General features: G+C 55.3%; 2 protein-coding genes across 2 annotated transcripts; one reads left to right on the top strand and one right to left on the bottom strand.

The window, feature by feature from the left end:
* Nucleotides 1-15: 15 nt before the first annotated feature.
* RASL10B (RAS like family 10 member B) lies at nucleotides 16-10,973 on the top strand. Its single transcript, XM_040455187.1, has 4 exons — nucleotides 16-102; nucleotides 2,840-3,203; nucleotides 7,814-7,938; nucleotides 8,492-10,973. The coding sequence occupies exons 2-4, from the start codon at nucleotides 2,988-2,990 to the stop codon at nucleotides 8,760-8,762; spliced, it is 612 nt and encodes a 203-aa protein (XP_040311121.1). The 5' UTR covers nucleotides 16-102; nucleotides 2,840-2,987; the 3' UTR covers nucleotides 8,763-10,973.
* Nucleotides 10,974-11,742: 769 nt separating this feature from the next.
* On the bottom strand, nucleotides 11,743-19,468 carry GAS2L2 (growth arrest specific 2 like 2). Its single transcript, XM_040455186.1, has 6 exons — nucleotides 18,936-19,468; nucleotides 17,266-17,507; nucleotides 16,299-16,406; nucleotides 15,107-15,203; nucleotides 14,055-14,307; nucleotides 11,743-13,521 (listed from the first exon to the last, which is right to left on the bottom strand). The coding sequence occupies exons 1-6, from the start codon at nucleotides 19,318-19,320 to the stop codon at nucleotides 11,967-11,969; spliced, it is 2,640 nt and encodes an 879-aa protein (XP_040311120.1). The 5' UTR covers nucleotides 19,321-19,468; the 3' UTR covers nucleotides 11,743-11,966.
* Between the last annotated feature and the right edge of the window lie 3,528 nt (nucleotides 19,469-22,996).

Below are 22,996 nucleotides of genomic sequence, written 5' to 3'. Positions count from 1 at the left end.
CCCCCCGGGCCGGGGAGCCGGGGGGCAGCGCCGGAGCCCGGGGGGGGAGCGCGGCCCCGCCGGCCGGCCGGCCAGGGCCGGGGGCAGCTAGGACGGCCCCGGGTAAGCGGCGGGAGGAGGGGAGGCGGGCGGGGCAGGGCCGGGGGGCGGGTGGGAGCGGGGCGGCCGGGCCCGGGGGCCGGGGCGAGGAGGGTGGAGGGGGACTGCGGGCTGGCGGGGAAGCGGCGCGGGGCGGCCACGTGAGAGCGGGAGCTTGGGGGGGGGGGTTGCCTGCAAGGTGCTGGAGGCGGAGAGCAGGCAGGGCTCCGGCATCCCCCCCCAGACTCCCACCAATCAGGTCATGGGGAGCCCAGCGTCCTCTGCCGCCCCCACCCGCCCACTCCCACATGAACGTGTGGGGACAGACAGCGGGCAGACGTGTGACTCTGCCCATGGGACCGCAAAGCCAGGGCCGCCAGTCTGGAGCAGGACTCCTGTGTCCAGGCCTAGGGGAGGGGACAAGAAGCAGGCTTTGGCCCCTGTGTGTGTCCCGGTCTCTTGCCGGGGCGCTGTCTGCAGACTCACTGCGGAGCGCAGGCCTTGGGGAGGGAGCCCTCAGGGAGCTGGGCCCTGATGCTCCGGACAGCCCTCTTCAGTCCCCACCCAACTAGGGATGTTGGGTTAATAGGCACTTAGACCCAGGACCCCCCGCCTGGGAAGAGGGAGGGGACACTAGTCACCTCTGAGTCAGGGACAGGGCCACACTTGGGCCTGGTGAGTTCCAGGAGGGTGGCCCCAGCCTAGGGGCCTCTCTTGCATCCCCTCCCTGGCTCCAGCACTATGCCCCGTTTATTTCCCAGCAATTCTCCAGAAAGGGTTGATTTCTGTGCAGGGAGCGTGGCGTCCGGGAGAATCTGCAGGTAGGACACATCCTAGATACCTCTAAGTTGCCACACCCAGAGAGAGGTCAGGGATTCTTCTTGCATTCCTTGTCCTCTCTGCCTCCCCCAGTATGCCCCCCTCCTCACCTGCTTGTGCTGGTTATGTAATTAACCCAGCTGAGGCTCTCTGCCAAGCTGACAGTGTCCAGGGATGCCTGAGGGGCCCAGGGCCTGGAGGGATTTGGGGGGAGGAGGGACTGGTACGTACCTCAGTGGGAAGCCCATAGAAGTAGATAAACACCTGTTGGGCAAAGGACACCACATGGGACAGAGAGGAGATCAGGATCCTCGTTTGGTTGATAGCTCAGCTGGCTGTATGGTTTTCACTTCCCTGCGTCTCTGGTGTTTGGTCTTGGTTTTACCTTCAATAAAACAGGGAGAAGAGTCTCTCTCCCTCCCTCTCTTTCTCATACACACACACACACCATACAACATGTACGTGAACAACAGCACAACAGTGGATAGTGACCCATCCTGGGGTTGCTAGGAGGTCCCACTGAGATCTTAGTAAACCTCAGGTGAATGAAGGACCCCCGGACATAACCGTGGCCACTGTTAGTTGAACACCTGCTGTTCCTGGCACTGGGTTTTACTTTCATGACCTCACAACACCCTATGAAGTTTCTTGCCCAAGGACACATTTTAGGTGGCAGAGCTGGGAACCAAACCTTGGTGGGTCTCACCCCAAATCCTGCCTTCTGTTTACTGTCTGTACACATACCCGATAGATTGGATTTTCTGGGCCAGGCCAGACTGAGGGACATTCAGCTGTGAACTGCGCATATGTGGAAAGAACATATATCCACAGAGAGAACATGCACATAACCTGAAAAGCATGGCCTTGTCGGAATCCAGCAAATCCGTCTGCCCTGGGCCCACATAGTAGGCACTGGTGTCACCCTCCTGTGAACAGTCCCTGGACAGGAGGTCTCAGGCGTGGACCAGCCTCCCTGGTCACCATCCCCAACAGAAGGAGAAAGCAGCTGGTTAGGAGGTTTGCTTGGATTATCCCAGAAGTAAGGCCTGTTAACCCCACTTTATATGTGTGCAGACTGGGCAGGTGATTTGCCCTCTGACCACAGCTAGGAAACATCATAGCCGGGGTTTAGTCCTAAGCTCCGAAGTCACCGAAACTGAGCATAGCAAGGTCCAAGCCTGTGGCAGTCCTTTCCTGGGCACCTGCTATGTGCCAGGCCCTCTGAGTTTGGGGGGATGCCAGAGAATGAGACATAGCCCTTGGCCTGTAGGCATTGACCAGCTCGAAGCACTAAACTCGGAGGAGGTCGGAGGTATTGCAACTTTGTGGAGGGGAGGCTGTTGCTGTCAGCTGTGTGCCCTTGGGCATGCTTCTGGCTCCCTCTTGAGTCTTCTGGAAAGGGGGATGGTTACCCATCCCTGAGGGCTACTGTTTTGACTCTGGATAACCATGTGGCTGTGCTAACACTAAGTGTTCAACAAGTAGTGTGCTCCAGAGCCAGAGCAGTCATCTGGGCCAGGGTTCCCAACAGGATGTAAAACATCCTGCCCAACAAAGGACTCTCTCCACAAAATGCTGTGAGCGTCTCTGATGAGACACGCTCGGCCTTGGCTCATCCTGGTCTCTATGGGAAAGTGGGGATTGGAGCAAGTCTAGGGTGCGTCCCACTCTGCTCTGCAGCCTGGCCTGGCTGGGGGGGTCGGAAGTGGCCACATGTCTGATCCTAACACAAGAAAGAGTGATTCCCACCGGTGGGCGGGTGGCAGGAAAAAAAATGGAGAAGGGAGGGTGGAGAGGCTCTGGGTAGATGGAGCTAGGTGTTCTGGGAAAGGGAAGGCTTTCTGAGAGGCAGTAACAGCTTCAGCCAAGTTCCTGGGCTGGGGAAGTACAGGCCAGGTCCAGGGAAAAGCGGGCCCACCAAGCCCACCTCTTGTCCCCACAGTCCAGGTGGAGGCCGCAGAGGGCCCGGGGCAAAACAGGGGCAGCAATGGTGGGTCCTGACGGTGGCTGAGCCCCCAGCCCCTGGAATATGCAGCCCGGGGGAGCCCCAGGCAGCGGCGAGGACGCGGTGGCGGAGCGGGGCGGGAGGCATGGTCTCCACCTACCGGGTGGCCGTGCTGGGGGCGCGAGGCGTGGGCAAAAGTGCCATCGTGCGCCAGTTCCTGTACAACGAGTTCAGCGAGGTCTGCGTGCCCACCACCGCCCGCCGCCTCTACCTGCCTGCTGTCGTCATGAACGGCCACGTGCACGACCTCCAGATCCTCGACTTCCCACCCATCAGCACCTTCCCTGTCAACACACTGCAGGTAGGAGGGCCGGCTGGTGTGGCCAGCCGGGGAGTGGAGGGGTGGGGGAGGCGCTGGACTCCAGCCTTTTCCAGGCTCTGGCCCTGTCCCCATCCTTCAGGCTGTGAGGGCTCCATGCAGCACCACAGGCCACCCTGTCTCGAGCCATCACGTGTGTGCGGCTTTATTCAGTGCATCTTTAATGAGTGTATAACGTGTGGTGGGCACCAGGGCAGAATGGCGGGCAAAACAGATGTGCAGTTTGCTCTCCAGGAACTAACTCACCGTCGGGTGAGAAGGCAAACCGGCAATTATTACATAGTACAGTAAATGCCGTGGTCGGCATCAGCTCAGTGAGATTGGGCAGGTAAAGGGCAGTGGAGAAAAAGGCAGGAACACTAGATGCTATTAATACTCTGGGTTGTGCCCACCGTGGCCTCAGACCCTTGTCATCTAGGACAGCGGAAGAAAAAGCCAGGGCCTGGGAAAGGTATGTTCTCCGAGACTGGAGGCCCCAACCGGTCCTTTGCCTACAGGCCGTTCTTTAAGTGATGCCCTGCCCCCTGGCCTCAGGACTGGCTCACTGGGCACCCTTCCTGCAGGGGGTGGATTCAGATGCCCCCAGTGTCCTGGCTTATAGTGCCCCTTTCCCCAGCCTGCAGGGACCAGGCCCCCCTTCCGTCTCTCTACCTCTGGCTTGAGAGGGGATAGGGTGCTAGTGGAGGCTTAGCTCTAAGACATATCTGCTCACCGAAGGAAGCCCCTGACCAGAGCGTTCAGAAGTTTCTCTGGAAGGAGAGGCAGGGGCCACAGCTTGGCCAATTGTGACCACAAATACAGCAATCTCTGGGGCAGGGGCTAGGTCTCAGCACTGTCTCAGCAACTCCGGGCAGGAGGACCTTGGCCCAAGCCCAAGGGTACCTGTCTGTCCCACCCCAGGTGTGGGGGATTAACACCAAAGACAAAAACCTGATCCACACATGGGCCTCTTGGAAAAAGTGAGATCAGGGCAGCGCGTCTGGGGTCAGGGCCCTCTGGTTCTCCTCCACGGTGGACTTGAACAGCGGCCCAAGTGGATACTCAGATCTTGTGCCAGTTTTGCACATTGAGCGGCTTTTTTCATATTTTGTTGTAGATTTAATTTTAATTTAATATCGACTTTGGAATGGGTAAGACATAGTTTAAAAGTCCAAACTTTGTGGAGTGCCTGACCGGGTCAGTCAGTTGCGTATCCACTTCTTGATTTCGGCTCAGGTCATGATCCCAAGGTCATGGGATCAAGCCCTGCATCGGACTCCATGCTCAGCCTGGAGCCTGCTTAAGATTCTCTCTCTCTTTCCCTCTGGCCCTCTTACCTGCTCATGCCCTCTCTCTCTTAAAAAAAAAAAAAAAAAAAAAAAAAGTCCAAACTTTTTTTTTTTAAAGTTCAAACTGTAAAAAGGTACATACAGAGAAATCTCAATCTCGCCCCTGCCTTCTTCACCCTGATTCTTGCCCCACTCTCTATGGCCATTGTCAATTGTTTTTTTACTCCCACTTCCAGTGTTTCTAGAGATAAATAAGAAAATGTATTCTTATTCCTTTCTTACAGAAAAAAAAAATTGCTCTACACCTTGTCTTTTTGCTTTACGTTTTAACCTGGAGATCTTCCCCGAGTGTTAGTACCTGAATGTCAGTAGCATGGCCACACTGTGCCCTATCGGAGAGATGTACAATGGAGTCCCCTCTTGTTGGACAAGTGGGTTGTTTCTAGTCTTTTGCTGTCTTAAGCAACGCCACATAAATAGCCTTGTTCGTAGTCTCTCTGCACACAGGGAGGTGTTTCTGTGGAAACGAGCCCCCAAAATGGCATTGCCAGGTCAAAGGCTGAATGCAGCTATATTTGGAAGGTATTGCCAGATTTCCCCCCACCCCTCTAGAAAGTTGCACATTTTGTGTTGCGAGGACTGTACGTGAATGCTACTTTCCCTAAAGCCTTGCCATCAGGATGTATTGTCCACCTTCTGGAGTTTTGACAGTCTAATGGATGAGATGAGATATTCCCAGAATAGTTTTTATTTGCATCTCTGGTTGTGACCAACGTTGAGCATCTTTTCATATGTGTAAGGGCTTTTGCGTTTCTTTTTTGACAACTAGTAATGCCTTTGTCCATCTTTCTGTTGGATTGTTGGCCTCTTTCTTCCTGATTGATCCTGAGTTTTAGACTCTCCAGGCTATCCAGGCTTCACACAAGAAAGGGACCCTGAGCAGAGAAATACAGAGAAAGGACCCTGCATGCCCAGAGATCAATATAAAAACCCAGTGGCCACTGTCTGAAACGAAAAGGGAAATACATTCTTCCCCAATGACAGATGAGATCCAGCCCAGAAGAGAGTGGCATTTTCTGAGCCTCAGTCGTTCCTTCTGTAGTCCCTCTCCTCCTATCAGAGGAGGAAGCTGAGGTTAGAGCAACAAATGCACGGTCAGCAGCCAGGTGTCCTTAGAACTGGACTCAGTTTTCAGTGCTCTTTCTTTGTTGACACAGCCCCAAGATGATTTCTTACAGTCTGGAACCCCGCACAGAGCTAGCTGGAAGGAAAGGTCAGTTTTCTTGCTCCCTCCCTTCAATCAGGAGTGAAGGCACAACCCAGACAATCAGGAGACTTCCTCTTCTCCCTTTTAGGCGCCCCCCCCCCCCCCCCCCCCCCCAGAGCAGTGGGCGGGAGGGCAGGCTGGAGGCCCTCTGGAAGAGGCAGCGTGTTGGGGGAGAGGTGGGCTATCACCCTCAAAGGCCGTCAGCTGTTCCCTCTCCCCAGCGAAGGGCTGGAAGAAGGTGGGAGCCTCTCTGCCCGTCTCCCCGTCCCTCCTATTTCCCGCTGATATTCAACCCTTGCATGAGATGAGGGAGGAACTGTGTGCACATGGGGGTCCCAGGCTCCCAGAGGGCACCGTGTCCAGCTGAGTGCAGTCTTCCCTGGCCTGAGAAGCCAGCTCCTGGTTCCCTGTGGTTTTAGATTTGTCCTCAGCATCTTCCCCCTGCACCAGAGTTAAAACTCAGCACAAAGAAAAGATGCCACATCATCTCCCTGGGGAAATCCACTGCAGCAGCTTCTAAGCCTTTGAGTTGGGAAGTGCTTTTCTGGAGCTGGACTTAACTCTCTACCCCTGCCTCTTTTCTTCCTGCTCTGAGGTGGAGAACCAGCTGTAGTCCTGCAAGCCTGGCCCCTGCCCCAGCGCAGCTCATAAGCTGGCACCACGGGGACGTGTCTGCACCTCCTCCAAGTCTTTTGCCAGGGCCCTCAAGGCAGAAGACCCTGGGTCTCTTTGTCCTCGGAGGCCTCCCCTCCCCCAGCTTCAGGGACCCCCTTCTTGTTCACACACCAGCTGCCTTCAGCTGCTCTTGCATTTGCCATCTGCTGGAAGGTTAATCAGCTCATTAGTCTCCTAAGGAACCTTCCCTTTAGTACACTTCAGCCTTTCCAGGAGCCTACTCCTCTTGAGCTGCGGCCCCTCCTTGAGAATTTGCGACAAGCATTCAGGATGCTCTGACTCCCCGGAGCCGCCTTTGGGCCCTGCTCCACATCAGCCCCCACTGTGCGTCCAGTCTCAGTCTTTTTCTCCTCGACCCTGAGGGCAGCGTGGAGCACACAGAAAGGATTTGCTACACAATTCGGGTAGCAATCCAAGGGCAGTGTTATAGGCGGGCGTTGCATTGATTCCAGCATGGAACAGGTAGGGTTCAAGACTGCAGAGGGCTCACCAGTCTAGGCAGTGCAATTAAAGAGCCTGCTGAGAGCCAACACAGCTGGGAGGCACTCAGCAGGGAGGAGAAGGAGGTGTGTAAAAATGTGGAAGACCTGGCTAGGGCCCTCTCAAGAGCTCACAACAGAAGCAGGGAACTGGGGATGGAAACAGCTCTAACCAAGGTATAACTAAAGGATTCTCAGAACATAGGAGATGTTCTGGGCGCTCGGTCAGTTAAGCGTCTGACTCTTAACTTCGGCTCACGTCAAGATCTCACGGTTTGTGAGCTCGAGCCCCCCATGGGCTCTGCACTGGTGCCATGGAGCCTGCTTGGGATTCTCCCTCGCTGTCCCTCCCCTGCCCATGCTCTCTCTCTCAAAAATAAATAAACAGTAAAAAAAGAGGAAGAAGAAGAACACAGGAGATGAAAGGCATAGTCTTCTGCTTGCAGGAAGGCTTCCTGGAGGAAGAGGAAGCATTTAAGCTGAGCCTTGGAAGATGCAGGATTTCACAGGATCTATCAACTAGCTCAGAGGGCTGGGCTCTTAGGGGCACTTAGTAAATGTACTGGAACAAAGGTCCAAATGGACGGACGGATGGATGGATGGACAGGTTGGGCGATAAAACTGGGACAAGGCTGATCTCAGCTCCAGATGTGCACAGGACAGTGAGGGCATTGGCTCTGGAGGTCAGATAGTGTGACCTTCCCTATCCTGGCTTGGAGGTGGGGGAGCCCCAATACCGAGCTTGTCCATTTTCCTGGGCCAGGCTTCCTGGGATGGGTGGGTGTGGAAGGTCTGGGGTGCAGTGGCAGGTGAGAGTGCTGTCAGTGTTTGGCTAGAGGTGGCTGGGGGCAAGGGGAGGTCCCCGAGTGGCCCTGACCTTGGCACTGGCTGGGGGTGTTGCAGGAGTGGGCAGATGCCTGTTGCAGGGGACTCCGGAGCGTCCATGCCTACATCCTGGTCTACGACATCTGCTGCTTTGACAGCTTTGAGTACGTCAAGACCATCCGCCAGCAGATCCTAGAGACGAGGTGAGGGGCTGGGATACCAATGCTGGCTACTTCCTGTTTAAGGGTGCAACAGTGGGGTGCGCGCAGAGTTGCTAGATGAAATATCCTCTGGTTCCCGCACATTCTCTCTCTCTTTCTGTCTCTCTGTCTCTCTCTCTCTCTGTCTCTGTCTCTGTCTCTCTCTCTCTCTCACACACACACTATGTTATGTCCCCATTTCTAATAACTCACTTTGGGATTCTTACCAGGGGGTGGCTAGTCTAGTGCAGTGCTTAAGAGCAGGGGCTCTGGGGAGGGAAAAAAAAAATGTCAGGGTCACTCTTCTGCATGACTTTAAGCCACTTAACAGGTTAGACTCAGGTTCCTCATCTGTAAATTGGGGATAACAATAGTACCTACCTTTCAGATCAGTTGTTCTGATTGGACAATATAAGGTATCCCGAGGGCTTAGCGCTGCAGGCGGAACACAAGTATGGTAGTAGCAGTATTGACCAGGCACAGCCGGCCCTGCTCGAAGTCCAGTGGTTATGAGACCGGACTGTGGAGTTCTGAGATTCCCCCCTCACCCCCGCAGGGTGATCGGCACCTCGGAGACGCCCATCATCATCGTGGGCAACAAGCGGGACCTGCAGCGCGGGCGCGTGATCCCGCGCTGGAACGTGTCACACCTGGTGCGCAAGACCTGGAAGTGCGGCTACGTGGAGTGCTCGGCCAAGTACAACTGGCACATCCTGCTGCTCTTCAGCGAGCTGCTCAAGAGCGTCGGCTGCGCCCGCTGCAAGCACGTGCACGCCGCCCTGCGCTTCCAGGGCGCGCTGCGCCGCAACCGCTGCGCCATCATGTGACAACGCGCCCGCCCGCGGCCGCATCCCGACGGGCGCGGACCTCCCCGGGGACTGCCGGGCTCGGGCGCGGAGGGGCGGGGTAGGACTCTGACGGTCCGGGCCTGCGACGGCCCCGCAGCCGCGCGCCTCCCGGTGAGGGGCGGAGGACGAGAGAGCCTCCGGTAACTGCCCAGTCCAAGCCCTCTCCTGGGCCAGTGGTCTTCCTGGGCCCGCTGCCCTTAGTGCTGGAGTTAGCGCAGTGCCCGGCCAGGCCCCCAAGGGGCGCCTCAGCCTTTGGGGATTGGCGGTGAGCGCGGGGTATGGGGGCGGGGGTGGGGAGGTGCTGCCTTGGCCGGGGGCCCCCACCCGTCTTCTCCAGAGAGTGTGTCTGTCATTGCCCTGCGTCGTCTACTCCTGTGTCTGTCTGCCCAAGCGTCTGTTGGCCCTTAGCTGTCTTATCCACCCTCCGGTCCACCTTCCCTCCCTTGGCTCCGTTCACAGGGCTCTCACTTCGTTCACCCCCTTGTCGCAGATCCTGGCAGCTTCTCTGTGAGGCCAGCCTTTGGACCGTCAGCACCACGGGCACAGGGCAGAGAGATGCGGGTGGCCCAAGGACCATAGTCAGGGTCCGAGGGTTGAGGTCAAGGGTCAGTCAGGGGGAGAAGGCTGAGTTCTCCCCCTTCCAGGGAGATCTCCCCGCCCAGCAGCCCCCAGAGACACAACAACCTACCTTCCAGCCTTAACTCGATGGTCCATCCCTGCCGGGTGCCCCTCGTCCCCTTCCTGACCCCAAAGCCAGATCACCCCCTGGGTTAAAACTTTTTGTTTTCCTTGACAGTGTGGAGAGGGAATCCCCCAAAGGATAAATTTATTTCCATGATGCCAGATTCCAGCCCTCTCTTCCCCCTTGCGTTGGGTGGTCTGCAAGATTGGGGGATGTTGGGTTTGGGGGGCTGGTGGTGGGCAAGGTGGTGCCCTGTGAGGGGGAGGGGTTAGGTTGTGCTAGTGAAGACTCTTATCTCCCCATCCCACTCCAATCTGACTACCCCAGACCCTACCTGCCTTGAATCTCAGATTTCTCTGATAAATCTGGGGAGGGGCAGAGCCAGGATAAGAATTATGGAGACCCCTGTCCTTGGGGGAGATATGCCCACATACCCACCCCTAGATGGAGGCCCTCAGGATCTGATGCCCCCTTGTCCCAACACCAGTTGGCCCTATGCCCTGACTCACTCCACCCCATTTTCTCCGGCCACCTGGCCGGTTTCTACCTCTTGTCACCGGAGCTGATCACTGTCAGTTTTGTACCGATTTAGAAATAACAAAATTCATTGAAGATACTAGGAGCGGCCTGAGGGATTACTGGGGTACTTGGAGGGTGGGACCAATGGCGTGTGTCCCCTGCCCCCAGCTGAGTGCTCCTTGAGGTTGAGCCCTGAGCCCTGGTGTGGTGAGAAGATAAGAAGGTCCCTTGTTAGAAGACGGGCAGATAGAACAACCCAGCCTCGATGTAGCCAAGCTGCAGCGTCTAGACCAGAAAAATCAGGTAGCCCAGAGTGGTGATGGAACGGAGTCTGGGGGAGGGGTCATGGGTGGGGAATTTATCCAGATCTAGTGTGAGAGGGAATCGGATTCTCCCTTCTACTTCCCCAGCTGATTCTCTCTCCACCCATGGGGTGTATCCGCAGCCCTGCAGTGACTGCCCTGACCTGGGGCAGTCCCATATTCCTGGGTTCTAGTCCCTGCTCTGCTGCATGACTTTGGGCAAGTGACCGGCTCTCTCTGAGCCTCCCTCTGAAACAGAGGAGGTGGCTCCCCTTCCCCACACCTTGGGAGTGGCTGGGAGGGTAAGGAAGAGGGCCTGCCCCCTTTTATCCCCTGCATCCCTGCCCCCTGGTTCACCAGGGGGCTGGGGTGAGGGATGGCAGCATCTCACCTGCCCCATCACTGTCACCCCTAGCTGAGGCACCTGAGGTGGGTGTGGGGAACCCAGGCCTCTGGCTACCCCTTGTGGGAGCCATTGGAATGTATTGCCTGGCCAGCCCCCCTCACCCCCTCCACTGCACCCCAGGTATTTGATTTTGATTCCCTGCACTCCCATTCTGAGTCTCTGTCCCCACCCACCCAGGGTTTCCCACCACAGGGTCTGGAAGTTTGTGTGTGTGTGATGCCCATTGCGCTGTGATTGGAAGTCAGATTAAAAATCAGGGAGTGTTTTCCCTCGTTTCTGTACAATGTGTTGGCTCAGTTCCTGCCCTGAGAGGGAAAGGGTTCCCTAGAGGGCCTGCCTGCTGAGATCTGCTGTGGAAGGACCGCCAGGGTAATGAGGTGGCTCTGAGTCCCAGAGCCTGGAGCAACCAGGAGAATTAAGAGGAAGAGTTTGGGACTCATCTTCTCTCCCTAGCCCCCTAGCCCTCCAACTGATCAAAACCATCCTGAGGGAAAGCGAAAGGTCTCACCCTCTGCCCCACTCTCGGGAAAACTTTCATAACTGGACTCAATCCCAGCTCCTGCTGCTGTGTCTGTGTTCCCACTCGTGACCAAGCTTCTGCAGCCCTTTTGTGGCTGTGAATGGGATAAGAACAATCTCAACCATCCCTCTTGACTGAGTGATCTCAGTTCCCAAACCCCAGAGGCAAAGTTTTGAAGTCCTGAAGTGCTCTGCCCCTGTCCATGGTGCTGACACACAAGCAGCTTCCTGGAGAGATTGGCTGTCTGGCTAGGTTGACTGAACCTCAAGAGAGGAAGCATCTCTCACCCCCAGTTCCCTGCGCCTCATCCCCTTCCACTCCAGTGGGTGACACTTGAAGCTTTACCTTCCTGCACCACCACAATGCTAGAGTGAGGGAGTCAAGAAGCTGGGGGCTCAGGAACAGACCCACAAGTGTTTAATAACTTATAAGAGTTGTGGAAATGGTAGGCATGGCCAGAGGCCAGGAGTTTGGGGAGCTGTTCTGGGGGAAGGCAAGAAGACATTGGGTGGCCCCAGTGTCCCTGGAGTTGGAGTGGTCCCTTTGGTCAACAAGCAGACTGAGTCTATATTTGTCTTCTGGCCCCACCCATATCCTCACCAAGCCCCCCCCCCCCCCCCACCGTGACAAAGGCCCTGGATAGAGGTGAGGGACCTAACTTTCTGTTCAAAACTGGGGTCCAGCAGCTACATGGCATCCTTTTCACTTCCCTTCTTCCCCAGAACCACAGCTTCAGGTCTGAGAAGGCCCCTCCTCAGACCCAGGACTCCTCCTCAGGTTGGAGTGGGTCTTGATCAATCTGCTGGAGACCCCCACCCTCCAAAGCCTGGAGGCTGCTCTTCAGTGGAGCAGCTGGTTCTTTCCACTTCTTTCCTTCTTCCTCCTCCCCTGCTGAGGCGCCATCCACTGGGTGGGACTCCACTCCCTTGCTGTCCAGCACTGCTCTCACCAGCCTGCCTCTGGGGAGTGCCCTGGCTGAACCCAGGTGGAGGTAGGCCAGTGGCTTCGGGATGCGTGAAGGCTGCTTCTCGGGCCTGTGGTCTCTCCGGGGCCGGATCCTGGGCCTCAGCTTCAGCTTGTAGATGGATGGAACTCTCTGGGGCTTTCGGAGTGTTCTCTTGGCCTTGCCCAGACATAGCTTGGTTTTGTCAGAATTGGGGTCCGAGGGTGAAGGTGAGGGGGCTTCCAGGCTGGCAGACACAGTAGGAGCTGAGCAGCCCTGCCCTCCTTGAGCTGGGACCTTCTTCACTCTGGTGACCTTGGCACTCAGGCTTGCCTTTACCTTTGGCTCACTCTTAAGGGCTCCCAGTTTCCCTTTAGGGCTTCCTGGGCCTGTGGTAGCAGCTAGTTTAGGGGAACCTGTAGGGGCTGCCTTCCAGGCTCCCAGGTCCACTTTAAGAAGGGCTGGGGGACCCTGAGCCAGTTCTTGGATGACTTTGTCATAAGGACCCCCAGGCTCAGGCCATCGCCCACATAGGCTGGGGACATAGACTCCACTTCGAGGGATGACCCCAGACCCTGTGCCCTGGGGGCAGGCAACTCCCACCTCTAGCAGCTTCATGTTGGTCAAAAGCTCTTCCTCGAGCGTGTGGTACATGGCCTGATCCTTGGTCCCACCCAGGAGCAGGGGAGGATATCGCCCCTCCCACTCGTGTGGGCCCAAGCCCCGAGGCTCCCCAGCCTTTGCTGTCACCTGGATGTCCAGCTTCTGGTCCCCTTGCTTCGCATCCACAAAGGAGTCCTCATGTCTCCACCCAGCCGGGTCCCCAGTGACAGCCCTTACTGGGATGGATCCGCTCCCCAATTCTGTCATGGTACCTACACTTGCAGGACCTGGGAAGCTACTTCCTGGAGTTGGGGGGCGGGCAGGGGGCAATCGGACAGGGATCTTGGTGGGCCCTTTAACAGGGGTTGGAGAGCAGACAGCTGCTGGCTCCCTGAGCTGGGCAGAAGCACCCTCAGCCTCACCCCTGGGTGGTGGCTTGAGGCTCACGGGCTTGGCTGGGCTGGAGGAACGAGACAGTGGGGATGGTCCTCTCACTGGTGTCTTTTTGGCTGTGGCTTCAGGGGCTCGGAATCTCTGGGAGGTGGGGGCTCTGGCATGAGTTCCCTGGCTGTCTATCCCGTCATGAACCCAAGATGTGGGAGTCCTTCCTCTGGGGTGTTCAGGGGAGTATCTCTCCTCCTTTTTCCCTGAGGAGGTGCCCTGTGGGTCTTGGCTCCTATGGGGGGATGAGGATTGGGGGCCAGGTGGGCTGTCCCGAGCTGGCAACTGCCTCCGAGATGGGGTAGGTGACCTCTCCTGGCACCTGAAAGGGAGAATCACAAGGTTGACAGGATCATCTAGTCCATTCCCCTGGCTCTGGGAAGGGAGGACCTTTCCCTAGCCAGAACACCAAGGGGACCAGACTTCATGTTGAATGACACCGATGCTCTCTCCCTCTGTGCCTGCCCGAGTCTTCCTTATGACTTATTCTCCCTCATTCCCTGTGTAGCAGATAGAAAGAAGCCTGGTTTGGACCCCGAATTACTTCAGGTCCCACAACTAAAGGTCACCAGTCTTGGGAGAGGGAGTGTCTATCTATTCTACTGTGAAGTGGCAGAAGGACCTTGAGAAATCTGTTCCCTTTATGGGCCTCAGCTTCTTCATCTGTGAAATGGGAGAGCATATGAAAAAGCTACATGATTCCAATGGTGCCGACTGGATGCCTTTTTGGTTCTGAACACCTGGGATAAGGACACTGCCAGGACACCTGCTTCCCTTATCTTGGGGTGGGGTGGCCCCCTGAGAATATGGACTCCGTAGGGGAAAGAGACCCTGCTCTGTCCTTCTCCCTTGTACCTCAGGAGTGATGCTGTCTCTCTGGGGAGTCCCGCCTCTGCTCCTCTTTTACTGTGGGCTCTAGGGGAGGAGGAGGTGAGGGCCCTCAGCTTTCGGCCTGAAGAGGTGTATGTCTTCCAGTCCACGGGGGGCAGCGGGCTCTGGGAACGGCTGATAGTCATCGTAGGTTGAGGCAGCGAGGGCCCATCCTGCACCCTCACTTCATGCTGCACCGGTGGGACAGGGGGCTTCTGGAAACTGCCCGTCTTGTGTGCTACCAACACAGGCCCCCAGAGAGAAGAGAGGAAGAAGGGGTTAAATTCCTGCTGATGGAGCCCACTGTTCTCCTCCCCCAACTGTCCTACCTCCCCCCGCCCACAACCCACATTAGAGACAGTGGGACCTACAGTACCAGTGCCGGTGCCAGAGCTTCCTTTTAGGGGTTCAGGGGATGAAATCCGGTCAGAAGGCCCAGCTGGGGGACTTGCTTAAAGCTGCATTTATACTGCAAGTTCAAACCTTTTACTTAGATTGCATGTTTATATAGGGTAGCTTGAGGTGCTAATAGAAATTATGGAAGGACTGAAGACCCCTCCAAGTCATACTCGGTGCTTTGGAGGCTGACCCACGCTCTGCCTAGAGGCACCCTGACCAAATGCTGATTCTGTGTGTTTGGCGTCATCTTGTGGGTATAATTGGTATTGCAATTTGGCTGCCCAGCTTCCTTCCCATGTCTGAAGGCATCCCACCAGTATCTTTATCTTTTTCTTCTTTCTTCTTCTCCTCCTCCTCCTTCTTCTCCTCCTCCTTCTTCTCCTCCTCCTTCTTCTCCTTCTCCTCCTTCTCCTTTCCTTCCCTCTTTCTTCTTTCTTCCTTTCCTTCCTCTTTCCTCTTTCTTTCTTTCTTTCTTTCTTCTTTTTCTCTTTCTCCTCCTCCTTCTTCCACCAGTACCTTCTATAGTATCTTCCTTTCTCCATCCCCTGCATACTTCCTGGCCCTGGAGATCAGACCTACCTCCCACCTCTGCTCCCAGCCTCCCGACCCAGAGCCACAGGGACTCTCGGAGGACTCACAGAGGGATGTGCACCGGCAGGGGTCATGTTTGTCCAGATAATGGCCGAGTGTGTCCCAGCCGCCCCCCACACGCACCATCACATGGTTCCGGAGGATCTGTAGAGGACAAGGATGAGGTTGAGGATGGGATGGAGGGTTTTCCCTCTTCCTGGAGCGGCCCACAGTTTTCCAGCATACACTCCCATCCATGTACATATGCACACGCAGGTACTCCGCACAGGTGTGTATTTTGCAGCCTGCTTCTCCACAACTAGCATTGGATAGCATGTGTTGTTAAGGGTGGTGACCAGGCTGACAGAGAGTTGCCCCACAGCTGGACAAGGGATCTCCCAAGCACTGGGCAGCCTGGCCCCAGAACACTCTCCTCTCCCCCTTCACCTGCACATGCCTATGTCAGAAACGTGGCCCTGGCTTTGCTCTATAGTGTGTGTGTGTCGAGGAATCCCTGGGAATCCCGGTCTTACCCCATTCTGGGGCAAGTCACAGTCTCTCCAGGCTTCCATTTTTCACCTCAGTTTTCAACTGAGGAACACAATCCCTTGTCCTTACCTACTTCACAGAGCTATATTGGCCCAGGGTCTGGGTGAGAGCCCCAGGGAGCTGGCTCTGCCCCCAGGCATGACCCGTGATCAAGGAAAGGGCGTGCATACCTATGAGCTGCTGGCCAAGCCTCTGGGTACGATCTGTTTCTGGTAAGGCATTGCCAGGTATGAGGGTGTGGGTATGAGAGGTACGTTTCAGACCTGTACTACTGCTCACTCCACAGAATGTACCAAGCCAGGCATGTGAAGGGTGGACTATGGGGCCCATGTGGCTGGGTCATGCACTGAACACAAACTTGGGGTTCTCAGGCCCCCTACTCTGACAAGGCATGTGGATGGAGTGGAGGCAAAGGAAATTCAGCAGTACCCTTCACACTGCACTTCTGCCTGGACACCCCTCCGCACTCAGCTAAGGTGGAGCAGACGGGGACAGGGTTCTGGCTGCCGTAATGGGAGGAGGGGATAGGATTGCCAACTCTGCCAACAATCTTCGGAATTCTGCAAGGGAGAGAAAGAAAGCCCTAAGGCCCGATAAGTTGGAGTGAATGATGAGTTCCTGTCCTTGCCCTCAGTCCTGGGTATGTTCCCATGAAAGGAAACTCTATTCTGCAGATCCTGGGGGACACCCCCACCCCTGTCCCAGACTTACCCGGATGAAGATGAGAGTGTTGGAGTCCCCCACGCGGTACTTCCCCTCAGACACCTTGACCATGGAGAACTGAACTGGGCACGTGCAGTGGCTGACGAGGCTCTGTACCTGTGGGTAGTGACGATGGGCTCAGCGCTCCCTCTGCACAGGTGCCCAAGCTCCCTACTCCCCACCCTGGATCAAGCCCGGGGAGAGGGAGCTGGTCTGTCCCCAGAGCCAGCACCTTGGCTTCTGCTGAGGTCAGGGCTGGGGGCTGAGAAGCAAGTGCAGAAGACTTTTAATGACCCAGTGAAAACAAGACCTATAGTCCAGTCACCTATAGTCCAGTGGTCTGTGGGTCAGCTGACAGAGGCAGTGGAATGTAATGGTGAAGAAGATGGACATTGGAATTTGACAGGCGTCGGCTGGAGTCCTGTCTCCACCGCACCATAGGCCTTGGGCAAGTTAAGGAGCCTCCCTGAGCTCGATTCCTGGATAGCAGAAATGGGTTCATCCCAGTAAGAGCTAGCTCCTATGAAGCGCCCCCTCTGTGCCGGACACTGTTCCCAGCACTTCATACGCAGTGGCTCATTTAATATTCAGCAGTCATATAAGGTACTATTACACCTCCACGCTACAGAATTGAGGCACAGAGAGGTTAAATAATTTGCCCCAAGTCACACAGCCGGGGAGCAGTGGAACTAAGATTTGAACCAAGGTGTCAGAAAATTCTTAAAAGCCGTCCCGCAGAGACTCAGAGAGGTCTAGAGCGCCGGACTGTAATAAAAACGTAATAAGCGATTTAGCTGCTACTATATGCGATGAGGATTGAGGCTCAGAGTGGAACAGGACTTAAAGCCGCGCTGTGAATTCAGACGGGGTGGGGGCTGGAGCTCGAGAAGGGCGTGGATCGGATCCGGCAGGCGGGGCTGGGGGAGGGGCGTGGCAGAGGGAGGCGGGGCCTGGAGGGCGTGCCCCAGCCCCTCACCATCTGGTCCAGGTTGCGGAAGTGGCAGGGCCGACGCGCAGGGGGCTCGGGCGGCGGGGGGTCCGGCGGGGGCAGGGCCAGCTCCTGCCGCAGCTCCTCGTCGATCTCCTCCTCCAGCCGCACCAGGGTCGGCGCCGCCACACCGAAGCGCCAGGCTCGGCGGCCCAGCTCCAGCAAGCACAGCACCACGTTCTTCACGTTCTTGCGTAGCACCAGGTCCTCGGTCTCGAACATCACCACCTCTGGCAAGCGGAGGTGGGGGAAGGGGGCAGGCAGCTGGGAGAGCCCTGGGGCCATCCCTGGTCCCGGGTGGAGGCCCGAGGGGGTGACTCGGATGGCAGGATCTTGGAGTCAGGCCAGCCCCCTAGGAGGGGTCTGAGAAGAACTGCACAGGCACTGAGTGCAGACTAGGTGGCCCGTCTCACAAGAGAGGCTGGGGTGGGAAGGAGGTGACACAGCCAAGCCACGAGCCCGGAGCCCAGCTGTGGGTTAACTCCACCTTGCCCTTCTTCCTATTCAGTTTGACAAAATGGGTAGGAGCAAGGAGCACTTCTGCTTCCCACCCACGCAGCCCACCTCCAATATCCAGCAGACATCTGGAACTCAACCTTCAGCCCACATCTAACCAGGCAGGGCTGAGTGCAGGCTCTGGAGCCTGACTGTCAGGGTTGGCGTCCCAGTTCTCCCACCCAGCAGCTGTGTATCCTTGGGCTAGAACCTGAGCCTCAGTCTCCTCCTCTGTCAGATGGGGCATAGACTATACCATGGGGTTGTTGTAAAGACAGTTGTTAAGTGTCTGCAGACGAAATCTGGCTACACGGGAAGTGCTCAGTGAGACACTAGCTTTTCTCAGCCCTCCAATCCTGAGCCGCTCTGCCTTGCCACCAGCCAGCAGCTGGCCTGACTCTTCCCTCTGTCTCACCCCACTCTGCCTTTGACCTGGAGGATGGCCCAATATCCAGCTTCATCCCACTGCCGGATCCAAGGCCTAGGAGATGAGGGATCCTGGCGGGTTACTCCTCTGCGACTCACAAGCCTCAGCACCACTGCCTCTCCCTAATGTCCACTTGCCTACCCCCCTTGGGCTCCCCCCCCCCCCCCCCAGCCCTGTGCCCTTACCCACACTGGCTTCTGCCAGTCATCCGAACACAGCATCTCTGTGCCTGTGCCCCTGCGGTCCCCTGCCTAGAATTCCCTTTCCTCCAAACTTCTATTTGTTCCCCAAGACTCAGCTCAAGTCTCCCTCCTCTGAGTGGCCTTTCTTGGCCCCCACTTTCCACCTCATCAGGTAGCTGTTTCCTCTCCTGATTGCCCAGCACACACACCTCTATTTTGGGCTTTTATCACACTGGACTGTAATCTGTGTATCTATGCATCTGTCTCTCTAAGACCATGAGCTCTTTGGACACTGAGTCTTAGTCCTCTTGGTCCTTTGTGCTGGGCACAAAGATAGGGACTAACTATATATTTGTTGAATGAATGAATCATTCAACACGTTTATTTTTTGAAGATTTACTATGAGATGGGGAAACTGAGGCACGAGAAGGGATGAGCTGGCCCAAATGAGGAAAGAGGACCCTGGCTCCTGACTCCAGCTGCAGCCCGAGCCTCAGAGAGTAGGTGGATGCCTGGCAAGATAAGGGTCTGGGGAGAGGGTGCAGGGTGGTTACCTTGGATGCCCATCTCCTTTCGACACCAATGGATGAAGTTGGAGACATTGTCCCGGGCCTGGAAGGTGCCCGGCTGGGCAGCCCCGTTGCAGGAAACCCCAGCCCGAGGCAGGGGCATCCTTTGGGCTCGAGCAGGTGCTTCAGCCAGGAAGGCCAGGGCAGCCTCCGTGATGGCGTTGGCGTGCCGGCACAGCACCAGGCCTGTCTCCAGGACCTGCAGGAAGTTGGCCGCGTCGATGTCCAGCCCATAGAGATCCCGAAGCCACTCAGCCAGATCCTCCTTCATGGCTTCCAGGTAGTGCTCGCTGGACTTAAAGGGCCGGATGCTACACACTGGTGGCCCAACAGTCCCAGGCCTCCTCCCACGTCCCCTAGGCTTGGACATGGTTGGACCCTCAACAGGGAGGAGGTGGGTGCCTCCTCTCTGCCGCTGTTGTGTCTTCACTACTACCTGCTGGGTCGTGGCTGACCCTGACTCAGGGGTTCCCCGTCTACCCTCCAAGAGCCCAGAACTTCCGGCTCTGCTACTTGCTGCTGGCTTCAGCCTGGTCCCCCGCCCCCCCACATTCCTCAGTCCCTGCCGGAACTTTCCCTACTTGGTGGCCCTGCCGTGACCTCACTCTTGGGCTGCCCAGTTCTCTCAGAGTTTGCCACCTCCCGGGACAGGTGGAGGTGAGGACACTGCTCTCTGCCCCCAGGACTAGACAGGTCCACTGGCTGCCTCCCACCCCCCAGCGGCTGGCGGAGCCCGGCTGTCCGGCTGTCCGCCTCTCCACTCTGCTTTCCCCTCCTCTCCTTGGAGACAGCGGCTGCTACAAACACTCCTTGTTAACCCTTCCTGGCAGCCAGCCGAGGACTGCCCTGCAGAGCCCGCCCTGGGATCCAATGGAGCAGGGAGGAGAGGCTGAGGCGGGCTTCTCTCCCTTGTTGGAAGCATGGGGGATTCTGGGAATTGTGGGAGAAAAGCAGGGCCAGGGGTTGCCGAGGCCCTTGGTGTTAGTGAGCACTGTAAGGTGGGGATGAAAGAGACAGTGATAGGGGCTAAAGACAAGGCTCAGCCCTGGCCCCTTTCCTTTCTCCTCCTGGGACTTTCATATGCTACCTAACCTCTCTGTGCCTTAGTTTCCTCTACTGTAAAATGGGAATGTCCACCTCTGTTGGGTGTTGTGAGGACTAAAGGAATTATGTAGGTGGAAAGTTTCAGGACACACGCACACACAGGACTGGGTGGGTCCCAGCTCTCGCTGATTCTCCCAGCAGCCCCCTCTATGCCCGGTGATCTCCACTTTCTCTGAGAACCTGCTCCATCCTCCCCTCCCACCACTGATTCTTCTAGAGCAGGTTGGGGCTGTCAACCACCGTACCTCACCCTGGCCACAGCAGCACATCCCTTCAATAAATATCAAGTACCTCCTGTGTGCCAGGCACTATTACAGGCCTGAATACAGAGCAGTAAATGAGGTGCCTGACCTCATGGAGGCTACATACATGTTAGTGGGGGATGGATGACAGGTGACAAACAAATAAATCAAGAGTTAGTCCGATGGTGATAAATACCAGGGAGAAAAATAAAGCACTAAGGGAGATGGAGCAGTGGGTGGAATTTTATGGGAGGTGGTCAAGGGAGGGCCTCACTGACATGATGTTCAAAGGGTAAGAGGCTCCAATCTCTTAAATATAAAATATTGTTATATATTTAATATGTATAATATATATTTTAAAAAATATATTATAAATCTTGTTATATATACATATATGGGAATATATGTATGTATGTATATATATACGTGTATATACATGTGTATATATATTTTATATATATATATATATATATATTCCCACTTGGTAACCCTTACATACCACCTTATTGGATATTTCTTCTTGCAACTTACCTTTATTGCTCAACTAAAATGAACATAGAATCTCCGTGTTATACCTGGTCATTACAAGTTAATGTGCTATATGTGCCATTAATTTACATATTAAAATCTTAAAAAGTACAAAAATTATAGCTTTACTTTGGACACTCAACCTCATCTTGTTCTCCAGATTTCTGGGAATGGCAGGAAATAATGCTTGCCGATAAAATGTAGCTCCTTCTCTTCCGGTTTTAAGAAGTTTCTTCTGGGGGCGCCTGGGTGGCGCAGTCGGTTAAGCGTCCGACTTCAGCCAGGTCACGATCTCGCCGACCGTGAGTTCGAGCCCCGCGTCAGGCTCTGGGCTGATGGCTCAGAGCCTGGAGCCTGTTTCCGATTCTGTGTCTCCCTCTCTCTCTGCCCCTCCCCCGTTCATGCTCTGTCTCTCTCTGTCCCAAAAATAAATAAATGTTGGGAAAAAAAATTAAAAAAAAAAAAAAAGAAGTTTCTTCTGGATAGAGATCCAATTTTGAGTTCACACATCAGTGCAGTTTCTCCCCTTTCAAGGGGTCTTCCCAGCTTGGCATCTGAGTCCAGGAGGCATGCTTATGTCCCTGGTGGAGTGGGATTACCTGTCTGTTCTCGTGCTTTCCCTGCTGACTCTATTACTACTCTGTGATCAATTTCCAATGGAGTTTTATGCTGATATTGTTTGTTTTGACAATCCCGCTTTTTATGAAGGTCCCACAAAACCCAGAATATCCCTGAGAAAGTGAATGAACACCCTAAGGATGACAAAGGACCTCTGGGCAAGTTGAAGTGGGTGAGGCGGGATGAGGTGAATGACCAGACATGAGGGACACCCTGTCATGGTTGTTCGTGGGATGCTCCCAAAAAGCCACGGCACAGACTCAGTGGTTTGGATGTGCCTGGCCAGGGACATTAAATCTTAGGTAGTGACTCAAGAAGGTTGTTCATGGCGCCAGTGACCAGAGGTGTCCCCCGCAGTGGCTTCTGAACTGTATTATTCCTGTGGTGTACTCTCAGCTGTGCTCGCCCTCACCAGCCTTCTATAGTTCCTTGTCCGATTGCCAAATTGGCCACTCTGTGAGCTCCCGCTGCTCTGTCTCTTTAAATTAGCCAGAGTAGGGGTGTCTGGGTGGCTCAGTCAGGTGAGCAGTTAAGTGTCTGACTTTGGCTAGAGTTATGATCTCCCAGTTCGTGGGTTCGAGCCCCGCGTCGGGCTCTGGGCTGATGGCTCGGAGCCTGGAGCCTGTTTCCGATTCTGTGTCTCCCTCTCTGCCCCTCCCCCACTCATGCTCTCTCTCTCTCTCTCTCTCTCTCTCTCTTTCAAAAAATAAATATTAAAAATAAATAAATAAATTAGCCAGAGTGAGCTTTTGAATTTTGCAATGAGGAATCCTCGTGGCTCTAAGCTCTTTTAGGAAATGTAAGGAAAACAGGTTTGTTGGGAGACAGTTCTCCATGGGTCTTTTGCATTTCTGCCTGTCTCACAAATAGAGGCACGGACTTTTCAAGGATGCTTATATAGTGAACAACCTTTGGAAGATAGTGACCATGTCTCTCTCTGGAGCAGAGAGCAGGTTTGCTTGCTGCCCATTAGAAAAGACTTGTGTTCCAGGGCCCCTGGGAGGCTCAGTTGGTCAAGCGTCTGACTCTTGATTTCAGCTTAGGTCATGAACTCTTGGTTGTGAGACTGAGACCCGTGTCAGGCTCCCGTGGAGCCTACTTAAGATTCTCTGTCTCCCTCTGCCCCTTTCTCCCTCAAAAAAAGTTAATAAAAAGATTTGCGTTCCTAAGCTCAGAGTTCCTCTTGTAATGCAAGCCAGTGCACATGCAGGCATTCACTGACACCCATCCCTGTGACACCCATGTCAGCAAGAGGTGCTGACACACATATGCTGATGTTGCTGTGCCATGAGGAATCAAGTCCTTGTCTCTGACCCAGGAGCCTCGTGTTTCTCGGCACACCCGTGACACTCGGGCAAGTTAACTCGTTAGCATTTGAGAGCAAAACTTCAGACGCTCCACAGTTCTTGACAGAATTGTCCCCATGTGACTAGGACATTCCTGGGAGCCGTTCTGTTCTCCTTGTCCTCCGTCCCACCCACCTGCCTCCACCAAACTGGGAGATGCCCGAGGGAGTGACGCCATTCTCCTCCACCCTCAGACTTGAAGGGAAAC

Source organism: Herpailurus yagouaroundi, unplaced genomic scaffold (assembly GCF_014898765.1).
Source record: "Herpailurus yagouaroundi ecotype Mexico unplaced genomic scaffold, PumYag 215, whole genome shotgun sequence".
NCBI lineage: Eukaryota > Metazoa > Chordata > Mammalia > Carnivora > Felidae > Herpailurus > Herpailurus yagouaroundi.
The sequence above is the reverse complement of the archived record's forward strand: the minus strand, read 5'-3'. Positions and strand labels throughout refer to the sequence as shown.